Source organism: Ananas comosus, linkage group 2 (assembly GCF_001540865.1).
Source record: "Ananas comosus cultivar F153 linkage group 2, ASM154086v1, whole genome shotgun sequence".
NCBI classification, from domain to species: Eukaryota; Viridiplantae; Streptophyta; class Magnoliopsida; order Poales; family Bromeliaceae; genus Ananas; species Ananas comosus.
Window position 1 is genome coordinate 15,097,237 of NC_033622.1, and position 15,919 is coordinate 15,113,155.

Consider the following 15,919-nt stretch of genomic DNA (forward strand, 5'->3'; position numbering starts at 1 on the left):
AGAGAGAGAGAGAGAGAGAGAGAGAGAGAGAGAGAGAGGTGTAATCATTGATTATTATTATAGTAGTGATCCCTAATAAATCACAATTTAAGAAAGTGTTTTTTTGCCCTATTTTCTGAAAGAGAGAGAGAGAGAGAGAGAAAAATATGTAGAAAATTATTTGTTTCGTTTATTTTTTAAAAAATAAATTTAATTAAAAATATAAAATAATTAAATTTGAAATTTAAGATTTCGGATACTGATCATCAAGTTTGTAATTAGGCAACTGCGTTAGATACGATCGATAATGATTTTATTGATTGCTAAAGTTGTAAATAATAATAGTTTTGTTTTGTGCTTTTTTTTTTTTGTAAAAGGAAAATCCATTGCTTTTAATATGATGATTTCTTATAAGTTCATTTTACCTCGCATTTTGTTCAGTGAATTGCGTCATTAATTCTTCTCGTTGATTATATCAATTGTCTAATTAAAACCAAAATGGTAATAAAAGAAATACAAAATGATGTAAGTTGTCATTAATATTACTCTCTTTTTTTTTTTTGATTCGTTTTGCAACTCATTTTGAGTTGTAAATGATGATAATCACAGGTGATGATGATAAAACATACGAGTGATTAATGCATGATGCTTTACGCATGGACCAATTGGGAGACGAGCTCTGTCCGAATGAGACAGCTCTTTAGACTAGTCAAAGATGTGTATTAGTCATTTAACTATCAAACAACTTTTAATGGCAACAGAATAAATACAAACATTTAAGCTAGATCACCACGAATCGTCTTTTGCGCAAGTGATAAAAAACTTGATTGTTAGTATTCAATATTTCAAATTCAAATCTTAATTAATCTATATTTTCAACTAAATTTATTTTTTTAACTTTGAAAAGAAACAAGGTAGATTAAGATAATCACCAGTTAACAACCCATGTAAAGAGGTGTAAATAGATTTTGTTCTTAATAGTTGATTTTCAACGTCTACTTAAGTTATTTGAATTTGAACAGTAAATTNAGAGCATATACATACGTTGCAATCCTAAAAGCATAGGTTAAGTGTTTAGGAATTTACAACACTAAATGTGTTAACGTAAACTCATTTGAAGTGGTAACTTCATTTGCATAGGAGTTTAACGAAAGCATAGGTTAGGTTTCAATCAAAGTAAAGTTATGAAGAATTAAGATTCACATTAAATAATAAAAATGTAACAATATTATCCATCAGAAAAATTGATCCAACGAACAGAATATATACAACAACCTATCCAACGATTTGATCGTCTCGTGCACAGGATTGCAATGGACAAGTAATCAAAAGTGACTAAAATTTGATCAACTGAGAATACTAGAATTACTTTTTTTTTTATGTTTGAACGTAGGCCCCTAAACCTCATAGTAGTTCATCCATCATAAGAACCTATAATCAAAACATTTTTTTTTTCGAACAGCGAAAAATTAGATAGAAAAGAAGAATAACAATTTTGATAGCTCCATTATCTATCAAAAAAATTACTCCGAAGGATTAGGAAAAAGGAATAAACAATAACAGCTTAGACCTCAAAAAAGAGACCTACAATATGCAGGTAGAATTTTAAGTTTCAAAAGGCAAAATATTAACATGGAAATTTTTTTTTAAAATTCAGAGAGTTTTTTAAATCAAGAAATTTAAAAACATTTTTGACTGATTCTGTTTTTGTTGGCATCTGTGATGTCGTGTGTTCTGATCCGCCGCGCGGTGAGACCCACCAGAGAAATCGTTAGGTCGCTTTAGATTATGTCCCCTTTTTATCATTCCCACCACATGAGTTTGAGCCCAATCGTATCTAAAACCCATGTGCTCCCCCATTTTATAATTAACACACCAATGATAACTTATAAGAGAGAGAGAGAGAGAGAGAGAGAGAGAGAGAGGTAGGTGTAATCATTGATTATTATTATAGTAGTGATCCCTAATAAATCACAATTTAAGAAAGTGTTTTTTTGCCCTATTTTCTCAAAGAGAGAGAGAGAGAAAAATACGTAGAAAATTATTCGTTTCGTTTATTTTTTAAAAATAAATTTAATTAAAAATATAAAATAATTAAATTTGAAATTTAAGATTTCGGATACTGATCATCAAGTTCGTAATTAGGCAACTGCGTTAGATACGATCGATAATGATTTTATTGATTGCTAAAGTTGTAAATAATAATAGTTTTGTTTTGTGCTTTTTTTTTTTTTGTAAAAGGAAAATCCATTGCTTTTAATATGATGATTTCTTATAAGTTCATTTTAGCTCGCATTTTGTTCAGTGAATTGCGTCATTAATTCTTCTCGTTGATTATATCAATTGTCTAATTAAACCCAAAATGGTAATAAAAGAAATACAAAATGTTGTAAGTGGGCATTAATATTATTCTCTTCTTTTTTTTTTTTGATTCGTTTTGCAACTCATTTGAGTTGTAAATGATGATAATCACAGGTGATGATGATAAAACATACGAGTGATTAATGCATGATGCTTTACGCATGGACCAATTGGGAGACGAGCTCTGTCCGAATGAGACAGCTCTTTATACTAGTCAAAGATGTGTATTAGTCATTTAACTATCAAACAACTTTTAATGGCAACGGAATAAATACAAACATTTAAGCTAGATCACCATGAATCGATAAAAAATTTGATTGTTAGTATTCAAAAATTTCAAATTCAAATCTTAATTAATTCATATTTTCAACTAAATTTATTTTTTTAACTTTGAAAAGAAACAAGCTAGATTAAGATAATCACCTCAATATATATTTTTAAAAATAGTAAACGCTTTAATTAGATTATGGTAGAAATGACCTTTCTCCTACTTTTTCTAAGTGTATGAAAATTATTTTCGGGTTTTTTTTCTCCTGTTTCCCAGCAACAAACGCAATGTGGTACCGTTGGAAATTAAAATTATGCAACAAAATTTAAACAATTCCATAGCAAAGGAAGTGATATCTATGGACTATGGGATTCGAATCGCCACCTAAAACAAACATTAAAAAAAGTAGAAGATCTTATTGTTTATATTTTTATACTTGTAGCCTCCAAGCCTACGAAGCTGGCACCGTTGAATCGAAGCAGTGGACCTTTTTTATAGTCCTTGTTTAATTGATTTAATTACAGATTTTAAGTCCAGCTAGGTATTTAACAAACATCAAATTTTAAAACTTTTGTTGAGAATAATAATATAAAATCGAAAAAGAAATTATAATTAAAGCTTGTAGGAACACTTTATTTAAATAATAAAATGCTTGGTAATTGCGACAATTTTAATTAAAATACATTTTGTTGAATATTTTTTTTCAAACAATTTATTTAAATAATACATTGATGCCATTGTTTCTATACAATTAAGACATGGTAGGTTATAATAATAGAGAAGTACACTTGATTTTTTAAATTATACTCGATTTTCTAAGTTTCTCAAGTACCTTCGCAAATGCCGTGCAAATTTGCCGAAACTGCATGCCTCTATGTGGGTGGCATATCCTTTTCTAAGTTCATAGTTTATGCACGATTTATGCAAGTGAAATGCTGTTTTCAAAGTTCATAGTTAAATATGAAGCCAAAATTCCTTTGCAAAGTACATATTGCGATGAACTGCCTATTTTATAATGAGGATGATGTTTTAATATAAATCATTAATTATCACGTAATTAAGAAAGAAGAGTGTTACCTAATAGAAGTGGATATTTTAGACCAATCAACTATATGATTATGATTTTCGCAAATATATATAAAAGAAGGCAAGCAAAGTGATTAAGCTATTACTGTGAGGCAACAGCTTTGCTCAAGATAGAAATATGTCACCTTGTTACGTAGACGGTGCAACAACATTTTGGGATTCCTATAATTTATCTTAAAAAAGTTATTAGGGATGTTTAGGTGGGGGAGTGCACTATTTGCGTAATACAAGCCAAATTATCGGATTGAGCTGATGCATTTTGGTTAATAGACTTATATTTGTTTAATTAAAAGGTGATAAAAGGAACTGCAAAACCAAATAAATTGGTGTTTATTTTGTATGTTTAGGAATATGAATAAAGAATTTAACAGGCCGCGAGTTTATGAAGGGCCTAAAGTTAGGTTGTATGAAGTTTACATGATGTTTCAACAAACTTCATAAAATCAAGGAACTAAGCTTCATAAAATGAGGGATCTGAACTTCATGATGGAGCTTGTTTGAAACATTGTGGCCATTAAAATCAAGGATCTAACAGAGTGACTCGATGGAGACGCGGCAACGAATGGTGGTACAATGTAGGATCTATCCAAATTGTACATCTCATTTTGTTATTCTCCTACTACACTCATAAGATATAACTAAACCAAGAGTAAGGACTAAATTAATTATAAAACTTTATCTAAAGTGAGATGCAGGACTGAACTAGGCGCCTTGACTAAGGATGCAAATGGATTCAGGTTGATGGAGCTCCTCTCCCTGTCAACAATGAATGGAGTGGAAAGTGAAGACTAAAAATAAGAAAAAAAAATCACCCCTATTTGCTAAGGAAATGGAGTGGGAGGTGGAAATTCTTCCTTCCCTTAATTCGGATCAAACTACTATAAGTTAGTTAGAAATCCGCTCTCATCTTGACATATATACTTCGAATGGAATGATGAGTAGAGATAAAATAAATAAATAAATAAATCCGCTCCGAATCCACCCGGACCTGTGATGAAAATGGGAAGGAAATGGGGGACTCTTCTTTCCCTGACAATGCGTGTGCCTTTCACCTAAGAGACCGTTAAAAAAGCAAAAAGAAGAGGGCTTGTGCCCAATACCATTCTCTAACGGGCCTAGTGTAAAGCGAAGTATTTAAGCCCGATAGGTTTACTCATTGAAAAGGGCTGGATCGGGCCGCTTATTGGACTGGGTTGTCTTAAATCGCTGGTTCGAGGCCCGAACCCGATACGCAAACCGCTATTCAACCTTTCTCCTCTGTATATATATAAATAAAGAAGCAGCGTGCGAACGTGTTCGAAATTCGCAACAACACCGCAAGCGGGAAGGGGAGGGAATTAACGGAGAGAGATCGCGATCGAGAGATAGAAGGGGGGCGAAGCGAAACCCATTAATGGAGGAGCCCCCTTTTCCTCTCTCTCTCTCTCTCCCCCTCTCTCCCTCCCGAGTGTTCTTTGAGGTTGATCCTTATTTCTTTCTATCGATTTGATCAGTGGAGGAGGGTTTTGGGTGCGATGATAATCGGTTCCATCCAAGATCACGAGGTTCGATTCCTCCTCTTATTTAACGATCAACCTCTCTCGAGTCTCGACACGATCCTTGATTCAATTTGCACAATTATTGTTTCTTAATTGAGGCGAGGATGTGTCGTAGATCGAGGATCGGATCTAGCGTTCTTCGAAAAACCATGAGCGGGGTTCAGCGGTATGTGCTTCTCTCGACTTCATGTTCTCGCCTTTTGCTCTCTTGTTTTCGTTCCTTTCTACATATATATATATATATGCCCTGTTAGCATTTGATATATGCTACTGTGATGGGGCTTTGGTATAGGGGCCTAAAAATTCGGATCTAATTTTCGCGGCCTTGTTCGAGCTCGAGCATGGCCACTAGCCGGATACAGCTTCTGATTTAGCAAGAATGGATCTCCTTAACAAACAAGAATTTCCTTTCTTCATTACCCTTTTGGTTGCATTTTTCTTTTTAAAACTGGTTTGCGGAGGATTTAATTATCATTCTTTTTCTATGCATTATTAAATTTAATACTCTCCTTTAAAAAAGCAAAAAAGAAAATTACTGTAAAAGAGGTACGTGTGTTTTGTTTGCTACAGTTACCGGACCGTTACGCTTGGCCGGCATCTCTGTAACATTTCGAATCTTCGATCCCCACTCAACCCTCCATCAGGAATCGGCCGCCCAGAGAAATAGGTGCTTGCACCCGGTTCACCAGATTACTTTAATTATTATAGTTATTTAATATGCAAAGGTAATATATATAGACATAGCCTATTTTTCATAAGCTTTGAAAATATATTATTTTGACAGTTATTTTCACGTATTATTTAATTTGCTAAAAGGTTGTTTATAATTTTTAGTTTTTTTTTTTTTGAAATATTATATAACTCATGGAAATATATTAGATATTAGCTTTAAATATTTATAGTTGGATTTTGGAATTCCGGTGCATGAACACAAGGTGCAGTAAGTAATTTGCGTGAACAGATAAAAAAAGCAAGAGTGCAGTGAGACCCAGCGGAGTTCAAAAAGCTAAACCAACTCCCACCGACCTAGGGTTTTTCCCGCTCACCTCCTCAGTTTCCCTTCGCTCTCTCTCCGATCTGCGGCGACCTGAGATCCGACGCTCCCCCTCCCCGCCGCGACGATGCAGAGCTCTGGCGCCGCCTCCTCCGCTCCGCCGCGCCCGGAGGCGATCGTGGAGTGGCTCCAAAAGGAGATGGGGTACCCCTCGCCGGCCCCCTCCGCCGATCAGCTCCGCAAGATCTGCCGCGGTAACATGGTGCCCGTGTGGAGCTTCCTCCTCCAGCGCGTGCGCTCGGAGCGCACGGTGGCTACGGCGCGGCGCAACATCCTCGTGCACGGCGCGGCGGGGGAGTCGGCGGCGGCGGCGGCGGCGCGGCGGAGGAGAGGAGGGGGGATCGTCGGCGACGAGGAGGCGCGGGAGGCGGCGGCGAGGGAGAGGGATCTGGCGGAGGAGGAGGCGGAGCGGCTGCGGAGCGTGGTGAGGAGGCAGCGGAAGGAGCTGCGGGCGCGGATGGCGGAGGCCGCGAGGGAGGAGTCCGAGCGGAAGCGGATGCTCGACGAGAGGTCCAACGCCAGGTAGATCATGAGAATTGTTCTTCTTCTTCTTCTTCTCCTTCAAAATTCTGAAATCGGACTACCGGAATGCGCAATATCTCATATTATTATGGAGTTTTTTTTCTTTTGTATTGGTTATTACCAGATGTGGGGACGGAGGAATTGATGGTTTCATGTTCTTTCTAGCGGAACTTAACTGTGAGTTCATTTATTAGATTGACAATGAGATTTGCGGGTTCATGGGATTCTTAATATCCGAGTTATTATGACGTTTGAAATTGATGACCAAAAAAAAATAAAAATCAAGAACTTCATAAAATGTACTTCTAATATAATGTATTTGTGTAGTATGTGGAGAAGTAGAACTAATTTTAGTCCTTTATACCTTGTATTATATGATGTTCATATTGTTCATTACTTGTTCTTTCACCAAATTAGGCACAAACAGGTAATGCTGGAGGCATATGACCAGCAATGTGATGAGGCAGCTAAAATATTTGCCGAATACCAAAGGCGTCTTCATCAGTATGTGAATCAAGCCAGGGATATTCGCAGGTTGAATACGAGTGGTGCTGATGCAGCTGAGGATCTCCAAGTACATATCGAGAAGGAAGCAGTTTACTCCACCGTCAAGGGCAACAGGCTGTTAGATGATGTAGTTCTTATAGAGACCTCGCAGGAAAGAAATATACGGAAGGCATGTGAAACTCTTGCTGGTTGTATGATTGAAGTTATCCATAGTACTTTCCCAGCATACGAAGGGAGTGGTATCAATGTGAATTCCCAGTTAGATGCTGTGAAGTTGGGTATTGATTTGGAAGGTGAAATACCTGAAGATGTTAAAGCAGTAGCAACAGATGCACTGAACAACCCTTTGCTGCTGCTTCAGTCGATTACTATGTACACATCGCGTGTTAAGACACTTATTCATAAAGAAACAGAGAAGATTGACATCAGAGCTGATGCAGAACTCCTAAGGTATCACTGGAGGATATTTCTTTTTCATTATTGCCTTTTCCTTTTTAATTTACGTTCTTTGTAGAGGCATCTTGGTGAATGTTGATTATAACTCAGTCAATATGTGTTTTCTAAAACTATTTTAGGCATGACAGCGTGATTGTATGTAATGATCTGCTTTACATGTAGTTATATTCCACAAGCTTGTTCGGGATTCCTAAGGGGGATTTGCTTGACTATTAGAAAAACTCCTGATTTTGCATGCTATGATGATTTTTCTATGTTTATAGCGGTGAAATGTTGAGTCTGGTGGAATACGCATGTCTCTTTCTTACACCTCCGGTCAAATAGCATAAAGAATGCAATCTGGTGCTCGCCATGTGAGGTTATGACTTCTCTTACTTACCTGTTATTCGATAGTAAATTTAGGTTAAGAAGTTTGTAGTGTTGTGAAGTTAATGTCTTATACGAGGTAAGTTCCTTGTCTGATTTTGTGGTTTTTGCTGTTTGCCCTTGCTATTCTTACTGTTTATGTGGTTTACTGCTTACATGGCATATAAACATCTTATTATGTAACATTGCTTGTTTAGTTTAATTAATAGTTGCTATTTGACTGATTGTTGTCTGCTGAGTAGCCGTAATCACCTTTTTCTTGTAGATTCAAGTATGAAAATGATACAGTAATTGATGCTGCATCTCCTGATGGAAGCTCGCCCTTACCATATCAGATATATGGTAACAGGAAGTCTGGATCAGAGTTGTCAACTAAGGGAACTTATAATCAGCTTCTTGAAAGACAAGTAATCTCTCTATTTTACCCTTGTGTGTCAAACCTTGGCTTCAATCATCTCTATCTCTGAATCAGCATGTAATGGGTATTATGTTGTTTGGAAAAGCTGTCATATTATAGTTATACTTGGTCCTGCAATGCAGCTTTTACATCTTCAGTGCTCTCATTTTTCACCACTTCCCTCTAGTTTTACTGCAATCCGTCTCAATTTCAAGTGTTCCCCCCCAATATCATCATAAGGATTAAGATGAAAATCAGTACCATGGAAGTTGATTGGCTTTTAGCTCTTGGAATCACTAAAGAATTTTCTTGGAAAAGCTACAAAGAGTCCTTCCACCTGGATTTCTTATCTGTTCTTCTTTGAATCTAGTTTGGGAAGTTCGGTAATATGGATTTCAAGAGTTAGGAGCTGTACACTTTGTTATAATACGTTTTAGAATGTAATGCATTATGTAGATTAGTCCTCACAGTTTCATAGAAAAATATCAAATTTCCCTGACAGTTTAAATATTAATATGTTAGAGCTTTGTGAATCATGCTATCTTTATTTCGTTTTCTTAATATTTTTCCCTTTTGAGTGACTTCAATCTTGTACTTCTTTTCGCTGAGTGCTTATAAGAATCTCTCATGTTCTTAGCTGGCATATATGAAACTTTTGCTTATATGTCAAATCCTTATAGACTACAGGGAAAAAGAAAATCTTTAATGATTACTTGACCATTTTGATAGGACTCAAATAGCCATTATCGTGTTTTCTGCTGATAGGTATGCATTTGAAAGGTTCCTTGTGAATGTTTTCTTCATATAAAAGCAAGTGATGCTGGAATGAACATCATATTTCTGCTTCTTTACAGAAAGCACATGTGCAACAATTTGTAGCCACGGAAGACGCATTGAACAAGGCTGCTGAAGCTAAAGCCTTATGCCAAAAGCTTTTGAAACGCTTACATGGAGGCAGCGACTTGGTTACATCTCAGAAGCTGCCTGCTGGGAATGCTTCACATAACTTGGGTAACAACAGGCATCTGGAGGTACTCATTAAAATAGTTTTAAGGCAGCAAAAATATTTAATTATCTTACTATTGGACTTTATTTCATCTTATTTTGTTCTTTTTCTGGTAGATTAGTATTATATGTTTCTTTTTCATTTTGGAATGAAACATAATTGGTGCCTATCATACATAACTCTCACCACATATATTTAAGTCAATATTTTTTTTTAATGTTCATAGCATTTTAACACTATAAAGCTGTGATCTTTTTCCTTAGTTACATTGAATCTTAAAACACTTTTTCCTTAGTTACGTTGAATCTTGAAACACTTTTTCCTTAGTTACGTTGAATCTTAAAACACTGAGCTACACAACTCTGCCAGTATACCAAGTTGCATGTCAGTGCATTAGTCTTGCATGCGTCTTTCAGAGGCTATTGATGCCTGTGTAGTAGTGATATAATATGTTTACATATAACTATCTCTCAAAAAAAAAAAAGTTTACATATAACTAGTTAATTCTCCCATGTGATATTGATAATCGCCTCCTTCTGTGCGTGATGATTTTCTGTATGCAGCTAGATGTTTGGTCCAAGGAAAGAGAGGTTGCTGGATTGAGGGCGAGCTTGACTACATTAACATCTGAGGTGCAACGCTTGAATAAGCTGTGCGCTGAGTGGAAAGAAGCAGAAGATTCCTTGAAGAAGAAGTGGAAGAAAATAGAAGAATTTGATGCTCGTAGATCAGAACTTGAATGCATTTACAGTGCCCTTCTTCGGTCCAACATGGTTAGTTTGACTGTATTTCTTTACTTTGGGCCGGAAGTAGTAAAATGTGGAGCAGTTAATTGAATATTAGAACTCCACTAACCTGCTATCAGAAGCCAGAGCAAAAGCCAAATGGAAGAAATGGCATATGCATTTACACTGCACATAAACATAGAAATGTTGTTTTTCTGTGGTAGCCTCATGATATCGTACTGTTGGGCTCGTCAACCGTGAGTTGCCTTTTGTGCCATTTACACTTTTGTTACAAATGATTTGTCTTCTTTGGAATTTGTATGAAAAGTTGCCCCAGTTTTCAGCAAATGAGCAGTCTTATTTATTATCGCTTATCTCATGTCATCCAAGGGATTCTACAATGATGTCTCAACTCTGTAGGACGCATCAGCATTTTGGGACCAGCAACCATTAGCTGCCAGAGAATATGCATCAAGGACTATAATTCCAGCATGCACTTCCGTGGTGGAGATGTCAACTAATGCAAAGGATCTCATTGAGAAGGAACTATCTGCCTTCGACCAAAGTTTGGATAATAGCCTATACATGTTGCCGGCAACTCCACAGGTCAGTAACTATAATAAGTAGTCGTATAGCTTTGTAATGCTGATTGAAAGGCTTTTTTTTTTGTTTTATCTGATTATAATATTAAAAAGATTATGGACTCCTTTAAAAGCTTTATTAAAGGAATATCTGGAGTTCGGTTCCTTCTCTTTCATCTAGGCTATTCTGATGTCTTGAGAAATTTTCAACAAAGATATTGTCCTTGTTTTTCTTTGATATTAAATGTAACTAGGATTAGAAGATTAAAGCTGCCACCTAAGATATTTTTCTTGAAATTCTCTGTTTTTTCCTCTTGCCTTTTGGTTGATCATAGTGTATTGTACTTGCAGAATATATTTACTGCCACGGTTGAGGTATCTTCTACAAATGTAAAATAATTCTTTGTGCTTTCATCTAACAGGCACTTTTGGAGGCTGTGGGTGCTAATGGTGCTACGGGAGCTGAAGCGCTTGCATCTGCCGAAAAGAATGCTGCTATGTTAACAGCAAGAGCTGGTGCAAGAGATCCATCTGCAATTCCATCTATTTGTCGTATTTCTGCTGCTCTCCAGTGTAATCCTGGTTAGTTTGATTATGCTTTTGCGTACTGATTTTTGGTTTTACTTATGCCTGCTTTCATAAGTCTTACAGAATAAAAATCCATTCAGCATGACTACTCAAAATTAAATGTAAGATTCCAAAGCCATTCATATTCCTAACCCCTCTTTCCTCAGATACAAACTTCTGGACTATGAAAGAAGCCCCTTATGAAAAACTTCCAAACCTCATATTGACAAAGGTGTAACTTTGTGGTGATTTACAATAAGAAGAGCGAGAAAGGCGATGCTCAGGGTAAACAATAACAAAACAGTACAACTAACCTTATCATATGTTACATGGATTTTTTCTACTTTTCTTTTGAATAACAACAATGTAATGTATTTACTATCATGGAATGCTTTTTTTATCTCGACAGTTCGATCTTGAATGCTATGACACCTGCACATGTTTTGTCAATGCATTTTGGTCGGTATTATGCTATCTACTTAACTGCTTCAGTATTGTTCTTTTTTCTGGCATTCTTACTTTATGGAAGATTTAGGACAAATAACTTTGTTCCCGTGTAGTTTCTTTGACTCTTTAATATTCTAAGTTTTTTAGTAGTGAAATTATTGGAAATATCTTCATGAATATGTTTTTTCAGATTCAATTTATGTAATAACTGTAGGTACAGAAGGCTCTGATGCTGGGCTGGCATCAATTCTAGAATCCCTAGAGTTCTGTCTAAAGCCTCGTGGTTCTGAGGCTAGCATATTAGAGGATTTGTCCAAAGCAATAAATCTTGTTCATATAAGGCGGAACCTTGTTGAAAATGATCGTGTATTGTTGAACCATGCACGCCGTGTGCAACAAGAATATGAGAGGTAAATTGGTGTCTTGCTATTTCGTCCCTTTAGGTGGACAATGAACATTATATTCACCCAGCATGAGGGTATTTGATATGAACCCTAAAGCTTTTGAAGGCACTGATTTTGGATATGTATAACCTCTTTAACAGTTAAGTCTGACTTGTTTTCTAGCAGACTGCATGGTCTTATGAAACAGTTTGGATCTTGGTGATGATTTTGATAATAATGAAGTTTTTCTTCATTAACCCCCTTCTTTTTTTTTTTTGCTGTTTACAGGATTGCCAATTATTGTCTGAAGTTGGCTGGTGAACAAGAGAAAGTTGTTACTGAGAGATGGTTGCCGGAGCTCAGCAATGCTGTTCAAGATGCTGAAAGATGCTTGGAGGATTGCCAACGAGTCAGGGGCTTGGTATGTGGCTACTGTCTCAAACCAATTATTTGTTCTTATGTGCTTAATAATTGCTTAATGCCCTTCTCTTTCTCTCTCTTTCTTCTTTTGCTGTTTGATGGCGAATTTTGCTTCACTTTGGTTATGTCTCTAGCTGACCTTTAGTCAGCCGAGCCAAAATTTGATTTTGAAGAATTCGAAAATTGAAACAAACTTCTTTTGTGAATTGATTAGAAATAAATGAAATTTCATTAGGTCTGGTTTGGATTAACCATTTGGGCTTGGGCTTTCCATCTTAGGTAATTTTTAGTAGATGGCAATCCATTTCCTCGGAATGGATTTGTGATAATTAGTTCGTATTTTGACAAAAGGAACGCCACGTAGGTCGATGAGTGGTGGGAGCAGCCAGCGGCAACAGCTGTGGACTGGGTGACCGTAGATGGGCAAAGTGTTGGCGCGTGGCTCAACCTTGTGAAGCAGCTTCAGATGGCTTTCTATGATCAGAAACTCTTATAATTACTCGCCAGCCCTCTTTTCTATCTCTCCGTCCAGCCCAATCTGCAGAAGCTGGTGAGTTTCATGGCCGTTGTTCCACCATTTCAATTTGAGCTGTGTATTTAATTCTTATGTATAGATAGTAAAGGGAATTGGATCTTCCTGTAACATGCCCTTTCGTGCCTTTTTTTGTTGCTATTTTCCCATTACTTGTATGTTTGTTACCTTACGTTCTTTTAGCCCCTTTCTCACTCCGGTTTTATCTGATTCCCTCTTTTTTCTCATGGAGTTTTTTGACTCAAAAGTAAAGGCTTGGATGAATTTGACCTATGTACCATTATTTAAAATCTTGTTAGTCTACATCTCTTAATAAATCCCCTGAATCCACAATTCTTGCAGCTGTTGCGGGGAGTGGCCCCTCTCCCAAAAGATTAATTTATATTTGCTTATTCTAATGATTTGGTCACTAATTAAGCATGGGCCTTCAAAATCAACGGTCACAGGTTTCCTGCACGCTCCCTAAAGCCGGGCTTGACCTTGTCTAAATGGAATTTAGTCCAATTGTTGGAAATTTGTACTTAAAATTAAGGAAAAATTTCAAATACCATCTCTATAATTTTACACTTTTTCACTTTAGTATTACATGATTTAAAGTATATTAATTTAGTGTCCTGTGTTTTTATTTTTATTTTTTTATTATCAATTTTACTAATTTTTTTCGTTAAACTAGTGGCAAAATTAAAACTAAAGGATACTAAAGTGAATATTCGATAAATTTAGATAGGGTATCTAAAGTTTTTTTTTGTATATAATTTAATAAAATATTAACGGAAAAGCTGACGAAAAGATAAATATGAAATTACAAGATACTAATTTGATATATTTTAAACTATAGAATACTAAAGTGAGAAAGTGTGAAACTATAGGGGGTGATATTTAAAGTTTGTCCTAAAATTAATTAGCTCTTGGGACTAGCCGGGGGATTGATATGCTCAATGCTCGTTAACTTTATGCCTTAACAATGCTTTGCCAGTTTATCAGAAACTCGGATTGTTTACTTTGTAGGTTGGTTGAAATCGTGTAATGAAATGTGTTCGCCAGGGATAAGTTGATCTGTTGAGGTAAGTATGCAATATTTCTCTTATAAAGGAGACATGAGTATGGTGCATTGTCATGGATGGTTTATAAAGAAGTGTCTATCGATGATCCATGTATTCTTTTGTTTTCTAGTTATAGCCAAAACATTCGAGTAATCAAAAGTTAGTGAATGCTTTATATATATTCCACTATCCGCGTAATCTTCGTACACATGTTTTGCCACAGTGTTGCCCTCAACTCTCTCCTCAAAATCCAGGAGTGAAAGATTTGGGTCGCTCGCTTTCCGAAAAGTAGTAGGAACGCCGCCTCCTCAACCCTTGGATTCGTACGACCAAGAGATTGGATATATTGTAGTTTTAAGGCCAGTTTGGTTGGGATAACGGGATAACGAAATTTCACCCGCTATCCGCAACGTAAATGAAAACGTCTGGAATATTTTATCCCGGTCAAACTTTGCTATTCGGTTATCCGGTATAGTAGAATTTGCTATTCACCACTTTTTGAAATAGCGCTATTCCAATGGCTAATTTAAATTAACCATATAAAATTATAAATTGAATTAAAACTAAAGTATACTAAATATAATATTATATATTATATTACATTATTTTTATTATAAAATATGTAATTATACTAATTAATACATATATTTATATTTAAATATTATAAATAATTCTTTTTATTAAATTTAAGTTTAAGTAGAATTTTTAAAAAGAAATTCTATAATTATTATAATAATTATATTTTATTATTCCACCCACTTTTTTATTTAAAATTTAAAAGTAAATTTAAAATTTTAAAGATTTAATTTATATTATAACTCAAAATTAAAGTTTATTAATAAAATTATAAATTATAATTATAATTTTAATTGATATTTTAATTTGAAATTAAAATTTATATTTTCTACTAATTTATTAAATTTAAATTTATCTTAATTTAAATTAATATTTTTAAAATTAATTCTCAATTAATAATAGAGATAAAGATATTATATTTTATTAAAAAATTTCACTACTCTTTTCTATCTTACCTACCGACTGCTATTTTTTTTAATCCTAAGAATAGACAATTTCATACCAAACGAAAATTTATCTAATCCCCCGCTTACCTCAATTATATACTATCCCCCTGGAATAGCCACTTTCTTATCTCCGAACCAAACATACCTTAAAATATTGGGACAACTTTCTGCACCAAATATCCACCTTGGTAAGTAGAAACACTTGTACTCCGTTTGATTCGAAATTAGTAGAAACTAGTATACTGGAATAGATACAAATATAAATTTTTGTGAGAACAAGAATATTTTTGTTATTGGATGTAAATGTCAGTATATAGCCTGGAACTCAGAAAATTGCGTTTGGATGTTTATTGAAAATAAGAGGAATAGTTGTTAGTTATTAAATAAAATAATAATAATATAATCCTTATAATTGAATTTAAATTTTAAATGTTTAAACTTATAATTTTAAATAGAAAAAATAAAAATTTTAACTTTTAAATTTTAAAATTTGAGATTAAAATTTAAAAATAAATTTAAAATCATATTTTAAATTTAAGACCAATTTTAAATTTCAAGAGATATAAAAAGCAAATTTTAAATTTAAAAACTAAAATATCAAATTTAAATTTAAAATTTAAATTAAAATCCAAAATCTCTCTCATCTACATGGGGCGAGC

At 34.8% G+C, this 15,919-nt stretch overlaps 1 protein-coding gene across 6 annotated transcripts; it reads left to right on the forward strand.

Moving 5' to 3' along the window:
* LOC109706480 (AUGMIN subunit 5) lies at positions 5,013-14,595 on the forward strand. Of its 6 annotated transcripts, none has more exons than XM_020227312.1 (12): positions 5,013-5,398; positions 5,803-5,899; positions 6,194-6,808; positions 7,226-7,765; positions 8,403-8,544; positions 9,389-9,565; positions 10,104-10,313; positions 10,686-10,871; positions 11,269-11,428; positions 12,075-12,270; positions 12,532-12,664; positions 13,028-13,468. In XM_020227312.1, exons 3-12 carry the CDS (start codon positions 6,354-6,356, stop codon positions 13,157-13,159), a joined length of 2,331 nt encoding a protein of 776 aa, XP_020082901.1. In that variant the 5' UTR covers positions 5,013-5,398; positions 5,803-5,899; positions 6,194-6,353; the 3' UTR covers positions 13,160-13,468. The 6 variants fall into 6 exon arrangements, 4 of the variants coding, with proteins under 4 accessions (XP_020082901.1, XP_020082905.1, XP_020082903.1 ...); XR_002215216.1 differs by lacking the exons at positions 5,013-5,398; positions 5,803-5,899 and adding exons at positions 14,204-14,259; positions 14,462-14,595 and having other exon boundaries at positions 6,101-6,808; positions 13,028-13,213; XR_002215215.1 differs by lacking the exons at positions 5,013-5,398; positions 5,803-5,899 and adding an exon at positions 14,204-14,419 and having other exon boundaries at positions 6,101-6,808; positions 13,028-13,213.